This window comes from Chenopodium album, chromosome 7, assembly GCF_948465745.1.
Source record: "Chenopodium album chromosome 7, dcCheAlbu1.1, whole genome shotgun sequence".
NCBI classification, from domain to species: Eukaryota; Viridiplantae; Streptophyta; class Magnoliopsida; order Caryophyllales; family Amaranthaceae; genus Chenopodium; species Chenopodium album.
The window spans coordinates 8,111,367-8,126,961 of NC_137840.1; the positions used below are offsets into that span (position 1 = coordinate 8,111,367).

General features: G+C 32.4%; 2 protein-coding genes across 2 annotated transcripts; both read right to left on the reverse strand.

Annotated features, from left to right (window-relative positions):
• Nucleotides 1-386: 386 nt before the first annotated feature.
• LOC145639958 (uncharacterized) lies at nt 387-2,961 on the reverse strand. The gene is made up of 2 exons (XM_081691273.1): nt 818-2,961; nt 387-618 (listed from the first exon to the last, which is right to left on the reverse strand). The coding sequence occupies exons 1-2, from the start codon at nt 2,959-2,961 to the stop codon at nt 387-389; spliced, it is 2,376 nt and encodes a 791-aa protein (XP_081547399.1).
• An 88-nt stretch (nt 2,962-3,049) lies between these two features.
• On the reverse strand, nt 3,050-4,066 carry LOC145639959 (uncharacterized). Its single transcript, XM_081691274.1, has 2 exons — nt 3,832-4,066; nt 3,050-3,765 (listed from the first exon to the last, which is right to left on the reverse strand). The coding sequence occupies exons 1-2, from the start codon at nt 4,064-4,066 to the stop codon at nt 3,050-3,052; spliced, it is 951 nt and encodes a 316-aa protein (XP_081547400.1).
• Between the last annotated feature and the right edge of the window lie 11,529 nt (nt 4,067-15,595).

Sequence of the window (15,595 nt, forward strand, 5' to 3'; positions counted from 1 at the left end):
AGATGGTGAAACCTTTACAAATAGGTGAATATTAGTCTAGATAAAGTATACAAAAATGATGGGATTTAATGTTAATAGTAGGAGAATATACCTCTTCTTCAAAAAAAACCATGTCTATGGGCCATAGTACAAAGGAAGACTTGGCTTTTCCCAACTTAGTCACACCATCGGGAGACGGTACCGGTATATCGAGGAGGGCACAATCGGGATAAGGGTTGTCCACACTAACCCTGTAATGATCAGGTAACATCTTCATAATTAATTATAAGTATCGTTAAATTTAGAGCAATAAATCATATTTATATCGTAATTACCTTACTCTCCTCCCACAAGTTTTTCTTTTGAACTTTATCATACTTCGGATATCCCTTCACATTAATGTTAACTCATTGAGCACAATTACCAATTTGCTTCCCATAAGCAGATTCCCACTTTCCAATAGGCATGTCAAACTCATCAAATTCGAGGAACATGGGTGTAATTGTTTGGACTGATTTGGACGGGCCTCGTCCCTTTTTTGTAGAAGATTTTACTTGGGAAGTGGAGGCATCCATGTCACCAGATTGTTCCTGTCCATCATGATCATCTCTATTTTCTTCCATTGTAGTATGCCTACACCTACACAAAGAATGAAATTAACAAGAATAGAATCAAAATCATAACAATAAAATCATATTAATGTAAATACTATACAATAAAGAAATTAATGATTTAGATATATACCAATTTAATAAATTCAATATTAATTGCAAAAAAATACTATTGTTAAAGGAATACAATAACACAAACCTTGGTTGTAGGTATAGGAACCACTAACCCTTCCTCACGATCATACTCTACATCACCAACAATATCTTCCCCTTCTTGTAGAGGTTGCACTCCCATTGTTATAGGCGGGATGTCATCAAATTGGTCATACTCTTCTTCATCCACAACATCTTCTACACCCACAATTTTTCTCTTGCCTTCAACTACAACACGCCATTGCGGATCTATATTATCCTTGATGTAGAATACTTTTTTCGATTGTGAGGCTAATACAAAAGGCTCTTCACCATCAGTATAACGACTAGAGTCAACCAAGGTGAATCCAAATAACTCATCGGTTTTCATACCACGACGGTTATCAGCCCATGTGCAACGAAATAAAGGAATTGTGAAATCAACATAATCCAACTCCCAGATTTCTTGAATGACACCGTAATATTCCTGTGTAGCTTCAACTGGCCTTGTATCCCTAGAACTTGAGTATTCAGTAGAAGATGCAACCACGACAACACCACTATTTTGTTGCACACTTTTTTCATCTTGACAACAAGTGGCAAAAGTAAATCCATTGATATCGTAACCCTCATAAGTATACACAAGTGGTTGTGGACCTCGTGAAAGCCACTTGATCGTTTCAGAAACATTCTCATCTCTACTCAATTCAAGCTTCACTTGGCCTTCAAACCACTCAACAAAGTGGCGATTATGCTCCTGCATCAATGCATAGGAGCTGATCCTGGGATTGTGAATTTTCAACTCATGAAGATGTTTTTCAATATATGGATGAACTGCAGATAGGTTTTGTAGCACAAATCGGTGGGCTTTCTTATATCGATCAAGTGGAGGTTTAACCAATTTCCGACCTACTGTACCCTTTCCTTGAAGTCTTCCCTCATGACGAGAAGTCGGAATCCCAATTTCTTTAGCCTTAGCTAAAAACACTGAACAATAGTTCCCTGCTTCCTCTGCTATGAACCCTTTCACGATGCTCCCTTCAAGATTTGCTCTGTTCTTTGCCTTATCTGCCAAAGTACCTATTTGCCTCTCATAAGGGTACATCCAACGCATAAATACAGGACCGCAATCCTTTATCTCACGAGGCAAGTGCATAACAAGGTGAGTCATTATATCAAAAAAGGAAGGAGGAAAATACATCTCGAATTTGCATAATGTTTCAACAATATCATATTCCATATCGTCGAGTGTTTTTGGATCTATCACCTTACTGCAAATTGCATTGAAAAACAAGCAATGCTTCACAATAGCATGCCTAACATGTTTTGGCAAAAGGCCTCGGAGTGCAATTGGCATGAACACTTGCATCATCACATGACAATCATGGGACTTCATACTAACAACTTTCTTATCGGTAGTAGAAACAAAACGCCTTAAGTTCGACGAATACCCTGTCGGCACCTTGATTCCTTTCAAACACTCACAAAAGATCTTTTTTTCTTCTCTAGACAATGTATAACACGCATGGGGCAAAAATGCTTTTTTCGTTGCTTCATTTTCCTCAGCCCATAACTTAGGTCGAATTTTGGCTTCCTTCATGTCTCTACACACATTAACACCATCCTTTGTCTTTCCTTTGATATTCAACAAAGTCCCAATTAGTGCCTCACAAACATTTTTTTCAATGTGCATAACATCAAGACAATGTCGAACCGACAAGTGCTTCCAATAAGGCAGATCCCACAACTTAGACACTTTTTTCCACAACACACCCTTCTTCGGTATCTCTCTGTGCATCTTACCGAAGATTGTCTTAACATTTTTAATTTTCTCATACACTTCAATTCCTGTCAATGGCTCACGACTCACTCCCTTCTCAACATGCCCGTCGAATTGTTGTCTCATCTTCCTGTATGGGTGATTTCGACGAAGTGATCGTCTGGTATGCATGTACACATTCTTCCCCCAATGCTTCAAGCGTGTAATTTGCATGTCATCCTCACAAATAGGGCATGGTTTTTGTCCTCTGACTTTGTACCCGGACAAATTTCCATATGTAGGAAAGTCATTAATAGTACAAAACACCATGGCTCTTAATCTGAAATTTGTACCCGAAAGAGCATCAAATGTCACAACACCTTCATCCCACAACAGTTTCAAATCGTCAATAAGGGGCTCCAAATAAACATCTATCTCATGGCCAGGTTGTTTAGGACCTGGGATTAGAAGTGATAACATGATGTACTTGCGCTTCATGCACAACCAAGGAGGTAGATTGTATATTGACAGAAGAACAGGCCATGTACTATGTTGACTACTAAGAGTGCTAAATGGATTCATCCCATCCGTACTTAATGCCAGTCTTATGTTCCTCGGTTCCTTCCCGAAATGTCTTGTCAATGTGTTTCCATTGCAACGAATCAGTTGGGTGTCTGATCAACCCATCCTTCTTCCTCTCATTTTCATGCCAAACCAACTTCTTTGCTTCATCCTTAATTGAGAACAGGCGCTTCAACCTTGGTATTATAGGAAGATACCATACTACCTTAGATGGTGGCCACTTCAAGGGATCCTTATTTAAGCCCTCTCGCTTGTATCGTGACACACCACACTTTGGGCAAGCATCCAATTTTGCATTCTCCTTTCGATATAGCACACAATCATTAGGACATGCATGGATCTTGGTGTACTCTAAACCCAATGGACACATCAACTTCTTCGCATAGTAAGTCGACTTAGGAATGTCATTTCCTTCTGGAAACATATCAGAGAGGGTTTCCAACAACAAAGTGAAACTAGTGTTGGTCCACCCGCTCTTCGCTTTCAAGTTATATAAAGTTAAAATCCCAGAAAGCTTGGAATACTTAGAACAACCAGGATACAACGGTGTCTCAGCTGCTTTCGACACATTCTCATATATATGAGAATCTTCATTAACATGATCGCCTAACCCGTCTATCATCTCTTCTATCCTGTCTTCCTCAACATCATCATTAAAACCCACTTCATTATCATCAAAACCATTCGGCTCTCTCTCATCAGCTTCATTGTCGTTAATAGAAGAATTATCCGCGGGAGGAAATTTTTCACCATGTCAATACCAAATACTGTAGTCTGGCATAAACCCACGAATAATCAAATGGTACTCTATTTTCTTAATGTCTTCCCACCTCTTCACATTGTTACAATCACGACAAGGGCAGAAAATAGGTCTTGCTTTGGTTAGCCTTTGTTCAACGAGTGTACTCCATTGGTGTTGCACTGCGATTCTACAGAACTCGTTGACCCCGGCTAAGTATTCAGGTGTGGTTCGAGAACCACTATACATCCAACGACGGTCCATTTCTAAAAATGTATGATTAAAACCCAAGAAACAAATTATATTCAACATCACATATCAACACATTCCAAATGCATGATTCCAAAGGTCCTTATCGCTCCAACCTAACCCATCCTTGGAAGTGTATTCTCACTAGCAAATGGTTGACCATTTTTCGGCCCTAAGGAAATTTCGGCAGCATTTCCCTATGGTTCTCAAAGTACACGATTTAATTAATTTCTTAATTACATATGTACCCCGAGAACACATTAGGGAATGCTAACACAAAATTACCTTTACTTCCAAAAAACAAGCAACCATTTACATCCTAAGTGAGAATACAATTCCAAGAACAGTCCCAAACGGGGACTATTCAAGATTTACTCCTAATGAGTAAATCTTGAACGGGTATCTAGGCATATGAAAATATAATGCATAATAAATATTAACACATTCAAGATCAATCATGTCAAATAAAAGTAACCAAACACATAAACATGAGTTATTTACCTAACAAAGAAAATTTGATATTTGATGCAAATAAATTATGCACATACAATAAAATAGACCAACCATGAAACTATACACTAAAAGTATCTATATAAAGTAAAACATACTTCAAAATTTCCAAATGCGAGAAAAATATTCACCTCTACCTCTAATTCTTAGGAATTCGTCACATAATTATCAAGTAGTTATAGCTCTCATCTTTGGTACATCAATCCAACGGCAAAAAAAAGGAGAAAAATTGCCCGAAGCCTTAAAATTATTTGTAAGAAAAGAATCCCAAGCCGTTCGCAGGCTTTCATTTACCATACAATGAGAAAATTATTTTCTACAAAAGAAGCATTTTTTTTATAATTCAACTAGAATGAAAAAAGGAAACAAGTAACCTAAATCCCTTTCATTAAACTATAGCTACCAAAAACTCATTATATCCTCAAATCTTTACGACGATATAGTTATATAGCAAATTCTAAAATCCCAACAGATTTTACTCCGTAAGAAACAATAATTCTGTTCCTAAGCATTGCCCAGCTAGCCATAAATAGCATCGATTCGATGCCGATCATTGCAAGATCACAATAAAACCCAATTAAACCTCAAATACGAGAATCCGAAGACAGATATAATCATTGCAACGTCACAATAAAACCCAGGTGATCCTCAAATACAGCTCACACTAATCATCACCAGCTATATTATATAATAAACAGAAAATTTCATCAACTTAGATAATTTCAATAATCAACAACCTTAAACAAATTAACCCTTTCTTTATTCATTATTATATAATAATTCACAAACAAATATATAAAATTAAGAATTCCAACTTTCCCACTTCACAGTATCAACTCGGCCCCCCACTTCTAAAATCAACATCAATTATCCAAAAATCCACTCAAATTCATAACAAACAAAATCAAAAACTCAAGCTCAAATTCAAATTCAAATTCAAAAAAGAAAAAAGAAAAAAAAATACCTGGATTCTTGAGTTTCGAGTAGAGAGCTTGCAAAGGAGACCGGAGAAAACCACCTGAGAAAACGACAGAGAAAACCACCATTAGTCAGTTCACCTTTATTGATAAGATTATTGATACTCGTAAACAAGATCAGCAGTTTGAACAATTTAAAAAACTTGTGGTTTGTGGCACTAGTTGTTGTGCAGAGGTGGAGTACCTTGCTTTGTTTTTTGGTGTTTTTGCTCCTATTGATGTCCGACTCGTTAAACAACAAGTTTCGAGAAGTGGGAGCAACAAATTAGAACAAGATCTTGAGGTAACTCGGACTGTGCTTTTTTTTATTAAAGAAGATTCTGATGAGTCCGAACCGGTGACATTGGGGCTTCCTATAATTCTGTCTAGATTTGCTGTGGCAAACGGCGGAAATGGCGAGGAGCAAGCGAACGGAGCTCGCAAGGGAGAAAGGGATGGAGAAGGGACGAAGAAAAAGAGCCGACCACCGGAGCTTGCAAGGAGAAAGGGAGGAGAAGAGACGAGGCCCGGCGACGGAGAAACAGAGGACCGGCGACGGAGAAACAAAAGACCGGCGAAGGAGCTTCAACAAGTTGAGATTGCGCTTCAATGGGGAACAACAGATCGAGCTGAGTTTGAGGGAGGGAAAATGAAAAAAGGGGATTGAAAAGTTTTTAGGGTTTGAAAATTTTTGAGGGTAATTTTGAACAATTAATCGTAACGGACAATTTAAGTCAGTTACAAATAAGTTGGTCAATCTCGTGTTGACTTTACTTTTTGTAACGGACAGAAAATGTCCGTTACGAATAACTTAGTATTTGTAACTGTCAGTAATTGTCCGTTACAAATAAAAATTTATTCGTAACGGGCAGTAAGGTGCCCATTACGAATAAGTATTTATTTGTAACGGACACCTTACCGCCCGTTACAAATACTCATTTTTTACGCGGATTGAAATGTTTTTGTAACGGACATTAATATTGCCCGTTACGAATGATGTTATTGTAACAAGCAACAACATGCCCGTTACGATTAACCCGTTACAAATAGACTTTTTTCCACTAGTGTACTGCGAAAAATTGGGAATTACATCAAATGGATGTCCACAATGCTTTTGTTCATGATGACCTTGACGAGGAGGTGTACATGAAGCCTCCACCGAGATTCCATGGTTCACGATCTGTCTTGGTATGTCGTCTACAAAAATCCTTGTATGGTCTTCGACAGGCACCACGATGTTGGTTTGCCAAATTGGCCGATTCTCTCAAAAGGTACGGTTTTACACAATCGTATTCTGACTACTCACTTTTTACTCTGAATCAAGGGTCGGTCCATCTCAGTGTTCTCGTATATGTTGATGATTTTACTGTTTTTGGAAATACTTCTTCTGCAATTTCACAATTCAAATCATATTTGAGTGACTGTTTTCGTATGAAAGATTTAGGTGTGTGAAGTACTTTCTTGGTCTTGAGGTTGCACGTAGTTTGAAGGGAATATTTTTTTTGCCAATGGAAATATACTCTTGATATTATTGCAGATTTTGGTTTACTAGGGGCACGCCCGGCAGGTACTCCAATTGAGAAAAACCATACTCTGGCAAAATCAGAGGCACCTTCTATTGCAAACCCCGAAATGCATCGGCGTCTTGTGGATCACTTGATCTATTTGTCTTTCACTAAACTTGATCTGGCATACACAATATTCTATTCCAATTTATGCAACAACCTTGTCAAGATCATTGGGAGGCAGCCCTTCGTAAGGTTCGCTACTTGAAGGGTTGTCCGGGTTAAGGGATTTTATTGAATTCAGATTGCGATTTACATTTGATAGTTTGGTGTGACTCAGATTGGGCTAGTTGTCCTTTGACGAGACGTTTGATTACTGGTTGGTTGGTGTTTCTTGGTGGTTCTCCTGTTTCTTAAAAGACTAAGAAGCAGGATACTGTTTCTAAATCTTTTGCTGAGGTAGAGTATCGTTCGATGTCGAAGGCCACTAATGAGTTAAAATGGTTGAAGGCACTACTCGACAGCTTGGGAGTTTCGCATCCGTGTGCGATGAGCTTGTTTTGTGATAGTCAATCTGCGTTATATATTGCGCAGAATCCGATCTTCCATGAACGCACTAAACATATTGAGATTGACTGTCATTATGTTCGGGATGCAATTCAGGAAGGGATTATTAGTCCGTCGTATGTGAAGACAACGGATCAACTAGCGGATATTTTCACAAAGGCATGCATTGAGCAAAAACCAATTTTTGTATTTACTTGGCAAGTTGGGAATTTGTGATTTGCATGCTCCAACTTAAGGGGGGTGTTAAGCCTAATGTTGTATAGCTAATGGACCAATGTTATCGGCCCTAATATCTTGTTATGTTGTATATATATACTTGTTCATACAGTAATACGATTAAGGAAACTCAATTCCTGACAATTTTGTAATTTTTTAAAAAAAATTATTTTCATTAAAATTATGATATAGTATCTGTTCAATGTTTTCTAATTCATAGTTCTGTAGGAGGTCATTTATTAGTGTGCTACTCCCTCCGTTTTTAAATACTTGCTCCATTTCTCCATGTGCGGAGTTTTAGGAGAAATTGGAGAAAGTAGTAAAATATGGAGGTAGTGGGGTAGTTGAGAAAATAAAAAATTATAAAAAGCAAAAGTAGTGAAAGAAAAGTAGGAGAGAGAGTATTATGTTAGATCCACTAAGTGTGAGAAATGAATTAAATATTGTAAAAGCTTTCTAAAAAAGGAAATGGAGCAAGTATTTAAAAACGGCCGGAAAAGGAAAGTGTAGCAGGTATTTAAAACGGAGGGAGTATTTAAAATTGTTTCAATTTCCTAAAATAAATTGATAGGTTTTAGTTGTAATGTCGTAGAAGCTTCTAATATTCTACAAAAAAAAAATGACATCATCATTGCATTTAGGCGAGAAATTTTTTATTGAGAAAGCGACACGGGGCAATGGCGACGTCAGTAACTTCTGTTTTAGTAATAGTTAATAGATTAGACTACCTCTGTTATACATTATGTGCAACTTTAAATTTTTTTCTTTATGTTTCACAAATAATAATGAAGGTAATAACTCATTCTTTCATTTTTAAATGAATCAAATCTAGAGAGTGAGGGATAGCTTAAGTGGTTAGAGCTTCCCTCCCGGTTTTAGAAGATCCTGAGATTGATTCTCACCCTGCCCTTGTGGCTCTCTTAAGTCTTAACAGGCTTTGATTATTTTGGTATGGTATTTATATCTCCATTTCGCTTTATTTGTTTTGATAGAGGGCATAACACAATTTTTCCAATTCATAAGTGTAAATTTATTATTTAGATGAAAAAATCATTCTATTTTTGTAAGCCTCTTTACTTCTCACCTCTACATTTTCTCTCCTTTGAGACCGAGGGATAGCTCAAGTGGTTAGAACTTTCCTCCTGGTTCGTGATTTTGGGATCGATTCTCATCACCGGCCCTTGTGGCTCTCTTAACAACAAACATTTTCTCCCCTCTATCCTTTTCCATTAGTTTTCCTATAAATCAAACAAAGAGGAAAAACTCCTTTCACAAATCACAATCATCATATTTTCCATTGAAAATTATTTATTATTTTTTGTAATTAATTAACTTTCCATGAAATGAGTTTTCCATCAAAACAAATGGAGTGTGCCGTAGTTTCTTACAAGTCTTACAACCCCATATTTGTATTCTTTGAGCTGTACATTTGAGTTTCTTCGTTCATATTATAGCCATTTTATAGCTCGTATATTTCATAAACTGATATTCAAAAATCATACATCGACAATGACCAAGGAGGTACTACTTCTTTCCCAAAAAAAAAAAAAAAAAAAAAAAAAAAAACGTAAGGAGGTATTACTCTCTCTAGTCTCTACATGGTATGCATTACATTTCATCATACATACCACGACATTTTGGTAGAAAATGCTAACTTTTTTTTTTTTTTTTCACGTATATTTTGACTATTGATTACATTACATATGTACGATGCCACTAAAATAAATAGTTGATTAAGTAAAAGTCTAAAGCATTTCAATATTACAGATAGAACCTTTTAGTGATACAATTTTTTTTCTCATTTGATATTAGTTTTCTTTTATCTTTTTTGTTACGGAGATTTTGGACTTTTTATGGCTACTTATCTTCTTTTTCCTTATTTTTTTCTCTCCATTTGTTGTCAAAAAAAAAAAAAAATCTTCTTCCGATCCATTTGGTATGGATACGACCCTTCCCTTATCTCCTACCTGGTAGATGCCTACTCTTCCTCCACAGTGACTAATCGCAACAACCACGAACCACCCACCTACACATCAATACGGCGAAGAAAGATTTTACTATTATACACCCAAAAGCGTCTTCTCTTTTAGTAATAATGTAACTATCAAGAGCATAAATTCATTCAAGGTGCATTGTGATCAAGTGTTCACGAACCTTATCAAAGGTTTCACACCAACAACTAAACTTATAACCTACCAATTGACATTATTTTTGTGAAACAAAATATATGCCACTAGTAAAGTTTAGGGAAAAAAATAGTGAGGAATCAACTTTTCAATTGTTACAATTATTTATTTAAAAAGAAAGTGGATATAGGCCAAATAGCCCATGGGAAGACCAAAGATGCAAATGGCCTTTCCGAGGTTAAATCGAGCTTGAATTGACCCTGGACCAGAAAGGCCCACGTTTTCTAGCTTCAAAATTCATAAAGTGTGCGTTTTCAAGCATAGTGATGTTGTAGTGATGTCTTAATCAACACAAAGTCGGCATGGCGCCAATTATTATTATTATTTTTATAGTCTACTAGGGTTACAAATTCTTGGCTGCTAGCTGCAACAGCAATAAATATGAACATATAGTAAGTTAAAATGAACATACGTTTTTTTTTCTTCCCTATATCTTAATTCTCTTTCTTCTTCTTCCTTAGCTCTATTATTTTTCTCTCTCTTCAGTTTTCTTCTCAATTTAAAATTTTCTCTTTCCTCTTTACCCCACTTCCCTTCAATCTTTAAAGTTTTCTTCTTCTTTATATAAAATTTTGAGTTAGTAATTCGTGTTTTGATGGGTATACTCCTTTCTTTCTAAATCTATGAGTTTCAGATTCAATCATTTGGCTTTATCAAAGAGGAAAGAAAAAAAAATGGAGGAGAGAGAAAGTTGAGGTCAAAGAAAACAATGGAGGTTAGATTTTATCAATTTGTAATTATATTTTGTATGATTTCGTTGATCATGCATGATGATTTATTGTTTGATTATTTGAAATTATTATGAGTTTGTGATGAATATCAATTAAATTGCTTAATGGTTAATGAATATCAATTGTATTGCTTAATTTGTAGTTATTTTCTCTCTCCCCTATCTTTCTCTCTCTCTTTTGATTTTTTTTCTTTTGATTTCTAATCATGTTACAAATCAATAATTATTTTCTCTATGATGAATCAAGATTAGATTTAAGGTTTATAATCAATTTTTTAGAGTTTCAATAATTACAATCGACCTTGAATATAATTTCTGTAAAAAAAACCTGAATACGTAGGAATTTAAAATGAACATCTTTTACAAAATGAGCATTTAGTACACCGAAAATGAATATTAAATACATAAAAAATGAACATATTTCGACAATTTATTTTATCTTTATTTTTCATTAATAATTATGTACAATGAATTTGAACCTTTATGAAAATCATGTTCATTTTAATATCCTAAATGTTCATAATTTTTTGTTACATATTCATTTTATAAGTGTTCATTTTTTAATACTAAATGTTCATTTTTATTAGGTTGAAAGTAAAATATAATACGTTGAAAGTTAAATTATCTGAACATTTATGTCGAAAATCTGAACAATTTATTATGAATATATATGTTTCGTTATTCTTTACGAACATATCTGTTATTGATTATGAACACATATGACATATAGAGTGAATATTATTTATATTTTTAAGTTTTGTATTGATGATTATATATTATAAACATTCTAAATAATTATTATGAAGATATTTTGTGATGATTATGAAAATTCTGATTATTTGTTATATTTTAGTGAGTACAGATTAATTGTATTTGTAGAAGACAAAGACTCTAAATTAGTGAAGAAACAACGAAGAAGTGATGAAGAAGTATATGATATGTACAATGAATTTGTCTTTAAGTTGGAGAATTTCCAATGTATATGATCCCAATTTTATGGTTGTATGATAAAGGTTCATTTCTAATATACTAAATGTTCATTTTTTTTTTTTTTTGACATGTTCACTTTTTATTACTGAATGTTCATTTTTATTACTGAATGTTCTCTCTTTTTTTTTTTTTTTTTTTTTTTTTTTTTTTTTTTTTTTTTTTTTTTTTTTTTTTTTTTTTTTTACGTGTTCATTTTTCTAACAAAATGTTCATTTTTAAGGTCGTGGTCTAGCAAATTTGTGATTATATGATAATTAGATTCATTTTTAATAAATTATCATTTCCTTGTAACATGTTCACTTTTTAGTATTAAATGTTCATTTTTTTACGTGTTCATTTTTTGTTTTTATATGTTCATTTTTTTTTCATGTTCATATTTTTCAACTAAATGTTCATTTTTTATTTGGGTCGCGTGTTTTGGGCTTCACTTGTTGTAGCTATCTTAGCTGCTCTAGAGTGCAGCCAAGACCAATTGCTACTAGGGTATCCTAGCTTTATTGTCAAATAAGTGATGCTTTAATAGTTCAAATTAGTATTTGGACCAGTCATCCAGGTAATGCCTTGGATGATATACACCCTCAGTTTTATAATAATCACAACATTTTAATTAACACATATGTCGATGTACAACTTTCTCCATTAATATTTGCAACTATACATATTATTAAAAAATATCAAAGCTTGATCTAATAAAATATGCACAAAGGCTAATCTAAAAATATTTTACATGACAATATATAATTTTTATGTATTAATAAAAGGTATAGTTGAACTAAGGCCCTGTTTCCTTCACCTTAAAAAAATAATATTAAGTAAAAATAATTTCAGTTTAGTAAAAATAAGTTCAGTTCAGTAAAATTAATTTCAGTTCAGTAAAAATAATTTCAGTTTAGTGAAAATAAGTTCAGTTCAGTAAAATTCAGTTTTCTTAAAGAAGAATTATAATAGAAAATCAGTAAAAATAATTTCAGTTCAGTAAAAATAATTTAAGTTCAGTAAAAATAATTTCAGTTCAATAAAATTAAGTTCAGTTCAGTAAAAATAAGTTCAGTTCAGTAAAAATAATTTCAGTTCAGCAAAATTAAGGTGAATCAAACAGGGCCTAAGTATATGAATAGTGAAAAAGTCAAAGTGTTGCAATTATTAGTTTATTACGAAACAGAAGGGTTATTAACAAATATATATATATATATATATATATATATATATATATATATATATAGGGGGAGGCTCTCGTGAGAATTTTTCTTATGTGAGAATTTTTTTTATGTGAGAACACTCTTTATGTTCTAAATTTTTACTTGTATGTTCTAAATTTTAAATATGATGTTCTAAACTTTTCCTTAGGTGTTCTAAATTAAATCAAATGTTCTAATTTAGTATTCACATGTTCTAAACCATAAATTAGTTAAGTTTAATATCATAAATTTTAAATAACTTGTTACAAAATTTTAATTTATATGTTCTAAATTTTAAAATGTGTGTTATAAGATTTTTAATTATATGTTCCAGATTTTAAAGCGTATGTTCTATATTTTTACTCATATGTTCTAAATTTTTTACTCACACTTTCTATATTCTATATTTGTTTGTTCTAAATTTTTATTCACATGTTCATAATCTTAAATCAAATGTTCTAAATTTTACTCATATGTTTAAAATTTCATAAAACAGATTTTATAAATTTTTAATCACTTGTTCTAATTCTTAAATCAAATGTTCTAAACATATTACTCACTTAGATGTTCTAAATTATTACTCAGATGTTCTAAATTTTAATTTCAGACGCATGTTCTAAATTTTTACTCGTATGTTCTTAACTTTTACTCACATGTTCTAAATTTAAAATCAGTTCTCATATAAGTATAAATTCTCACATATGAACCTATTCTCACCGGATCCCTCCCCTATATATATATATATATATATATATATATATATATATATATAGGGAAAGGCTCTCGTGAGAATTTTTCTTATGTGAGAACATTCTTTATGTTCTAAATTTTTACTCGCATGTTCTAAATTTTAAATCTGATGTTCTAAACTTTTCCTTAGGTATTCTAAATTAAATCAAATGTTCTAATTTAGTACTCACATGTTCTAAACCATAAATTAGTTAAGTTCGATGTCATAAATTTTAAATAACTTGTTCCAAAATTTTAACTTGTACGTTCTAAATTTTAAAACGTGTGTTTTAAGATTTTTAATTATATGTTCGAGATTTTAAATTGTATGTTCTATTTTTTTACTCGTATGTTCTAAATTATTTACTCACACTTTCTATATTCTATATCAGTTTGTTCTAAATTTTTATTCACATGTTCATAATCTTAAATCATATGTCTAAATTTTACTCATATGTTTAAAATTTCATAAAGCAAATTTTATAAATTTTTAATCACTTGTTCTAATTCTTAAATCAGATGTTCTAAACATATTACTCACACAAATGTTCTAAATTATAACTCACATGTTCAAAATTTTAATTTGAGTCACATGTTCTAAATTTTAACTCGCATGCTCTAAATTTTAATTCACATGTTCTAAATTTTAAATCAGTTCTCATATAAGTATGAATTCTCACATATGGACCTATTCTCACCGGATCCCTCCCTTATATATATATATATATATATATATATATATATATATATATATATATAAAATTCATGCGAAGTAAATCTTATTTTTATTGTCATTCACTATGTATTCTTATTTTTTTTTGGTTTAAATAAGAGAACATGAAGTTTGACATATTTTAGTGATAAGCGCATAGTGTTAGTTTGTTAGAACTTGGATTTGCATGTTAAATCTTGTACAAACCACATTTACAACCAGTTCTTTTTTTTTTTAATGTAAGTTGTTTTTTAAAAAAAAAATGAGAAACAATGAATGACGAAAAACATCATACGACATGTAAATTCATTGTACTGTATAATACAAGTAAATATTGTGTGACATTATTCTGAAAATTGACTTGGGCGATACTTCAAAATATTGCATGTACATTTTAATGTTTGTAAGGCCCTGATCTTTTGAGCTTCTAGGCAGAGCAGAGCAGATTTCAGCAGAGCAGAGCAGATTTTAGCAGAGCAGAGCAGAGCAGATTTCAGCAGAGCAGAGCAGATTTTAGCAGAGCAGAGCAGAGCCGAGCCGAGCAGAGCATATCAGATATTATTATTATTATTATTATTATTATTATTATTATTATTATTATTATTATTATTATTATTATTATTATTATTATTATTATTATTATTATTATTATTATTATTATTATTATTATTATTTTTATTATTATTATTAGTAGTACTACTACTACTAATATTACGCATTGTTATTATAATCACTAAATTTTTAAAGTTAAATATTAATTATTATTATTATATTAATTATAATTATTATTATTATTAAATATTATTTAATTATTATTATTAAAAATTAATAATTAGTACTATCTTTAAATATTAGTTATTATCTTAATATTAATTTTTATTATAAAAATCAATTATTGTTATTATAATTAATATGATTAGTTATAAGTATTATTATTACTATTAGTATAATTACAATTATTATTAAAAAAAACCCTAGCCTCCATTGTTGATTTTTGAAGGGGCTTCCATCGATTTTAATCGGTGGAAAGCCCCAATCCTTGTTTCTTTATTGTTTTTTAGGTTTATAATAATGCTTCCTCCTTTTGGGAGGAACTTTTCTCCCTCGAAAGAAAGGGTTTCCGATCTCCTTCGAAAGACAAGGTTTATCTCCTCTTTTCGAGGGAGAAATTTCTTAGTTTTGAATTCATGGTGGTAGCAGATCTAATGGATTGTCGTGAAATCATTTCGTTGGTGAAAAAGTTATTAAGTTTTCGAATACGGACA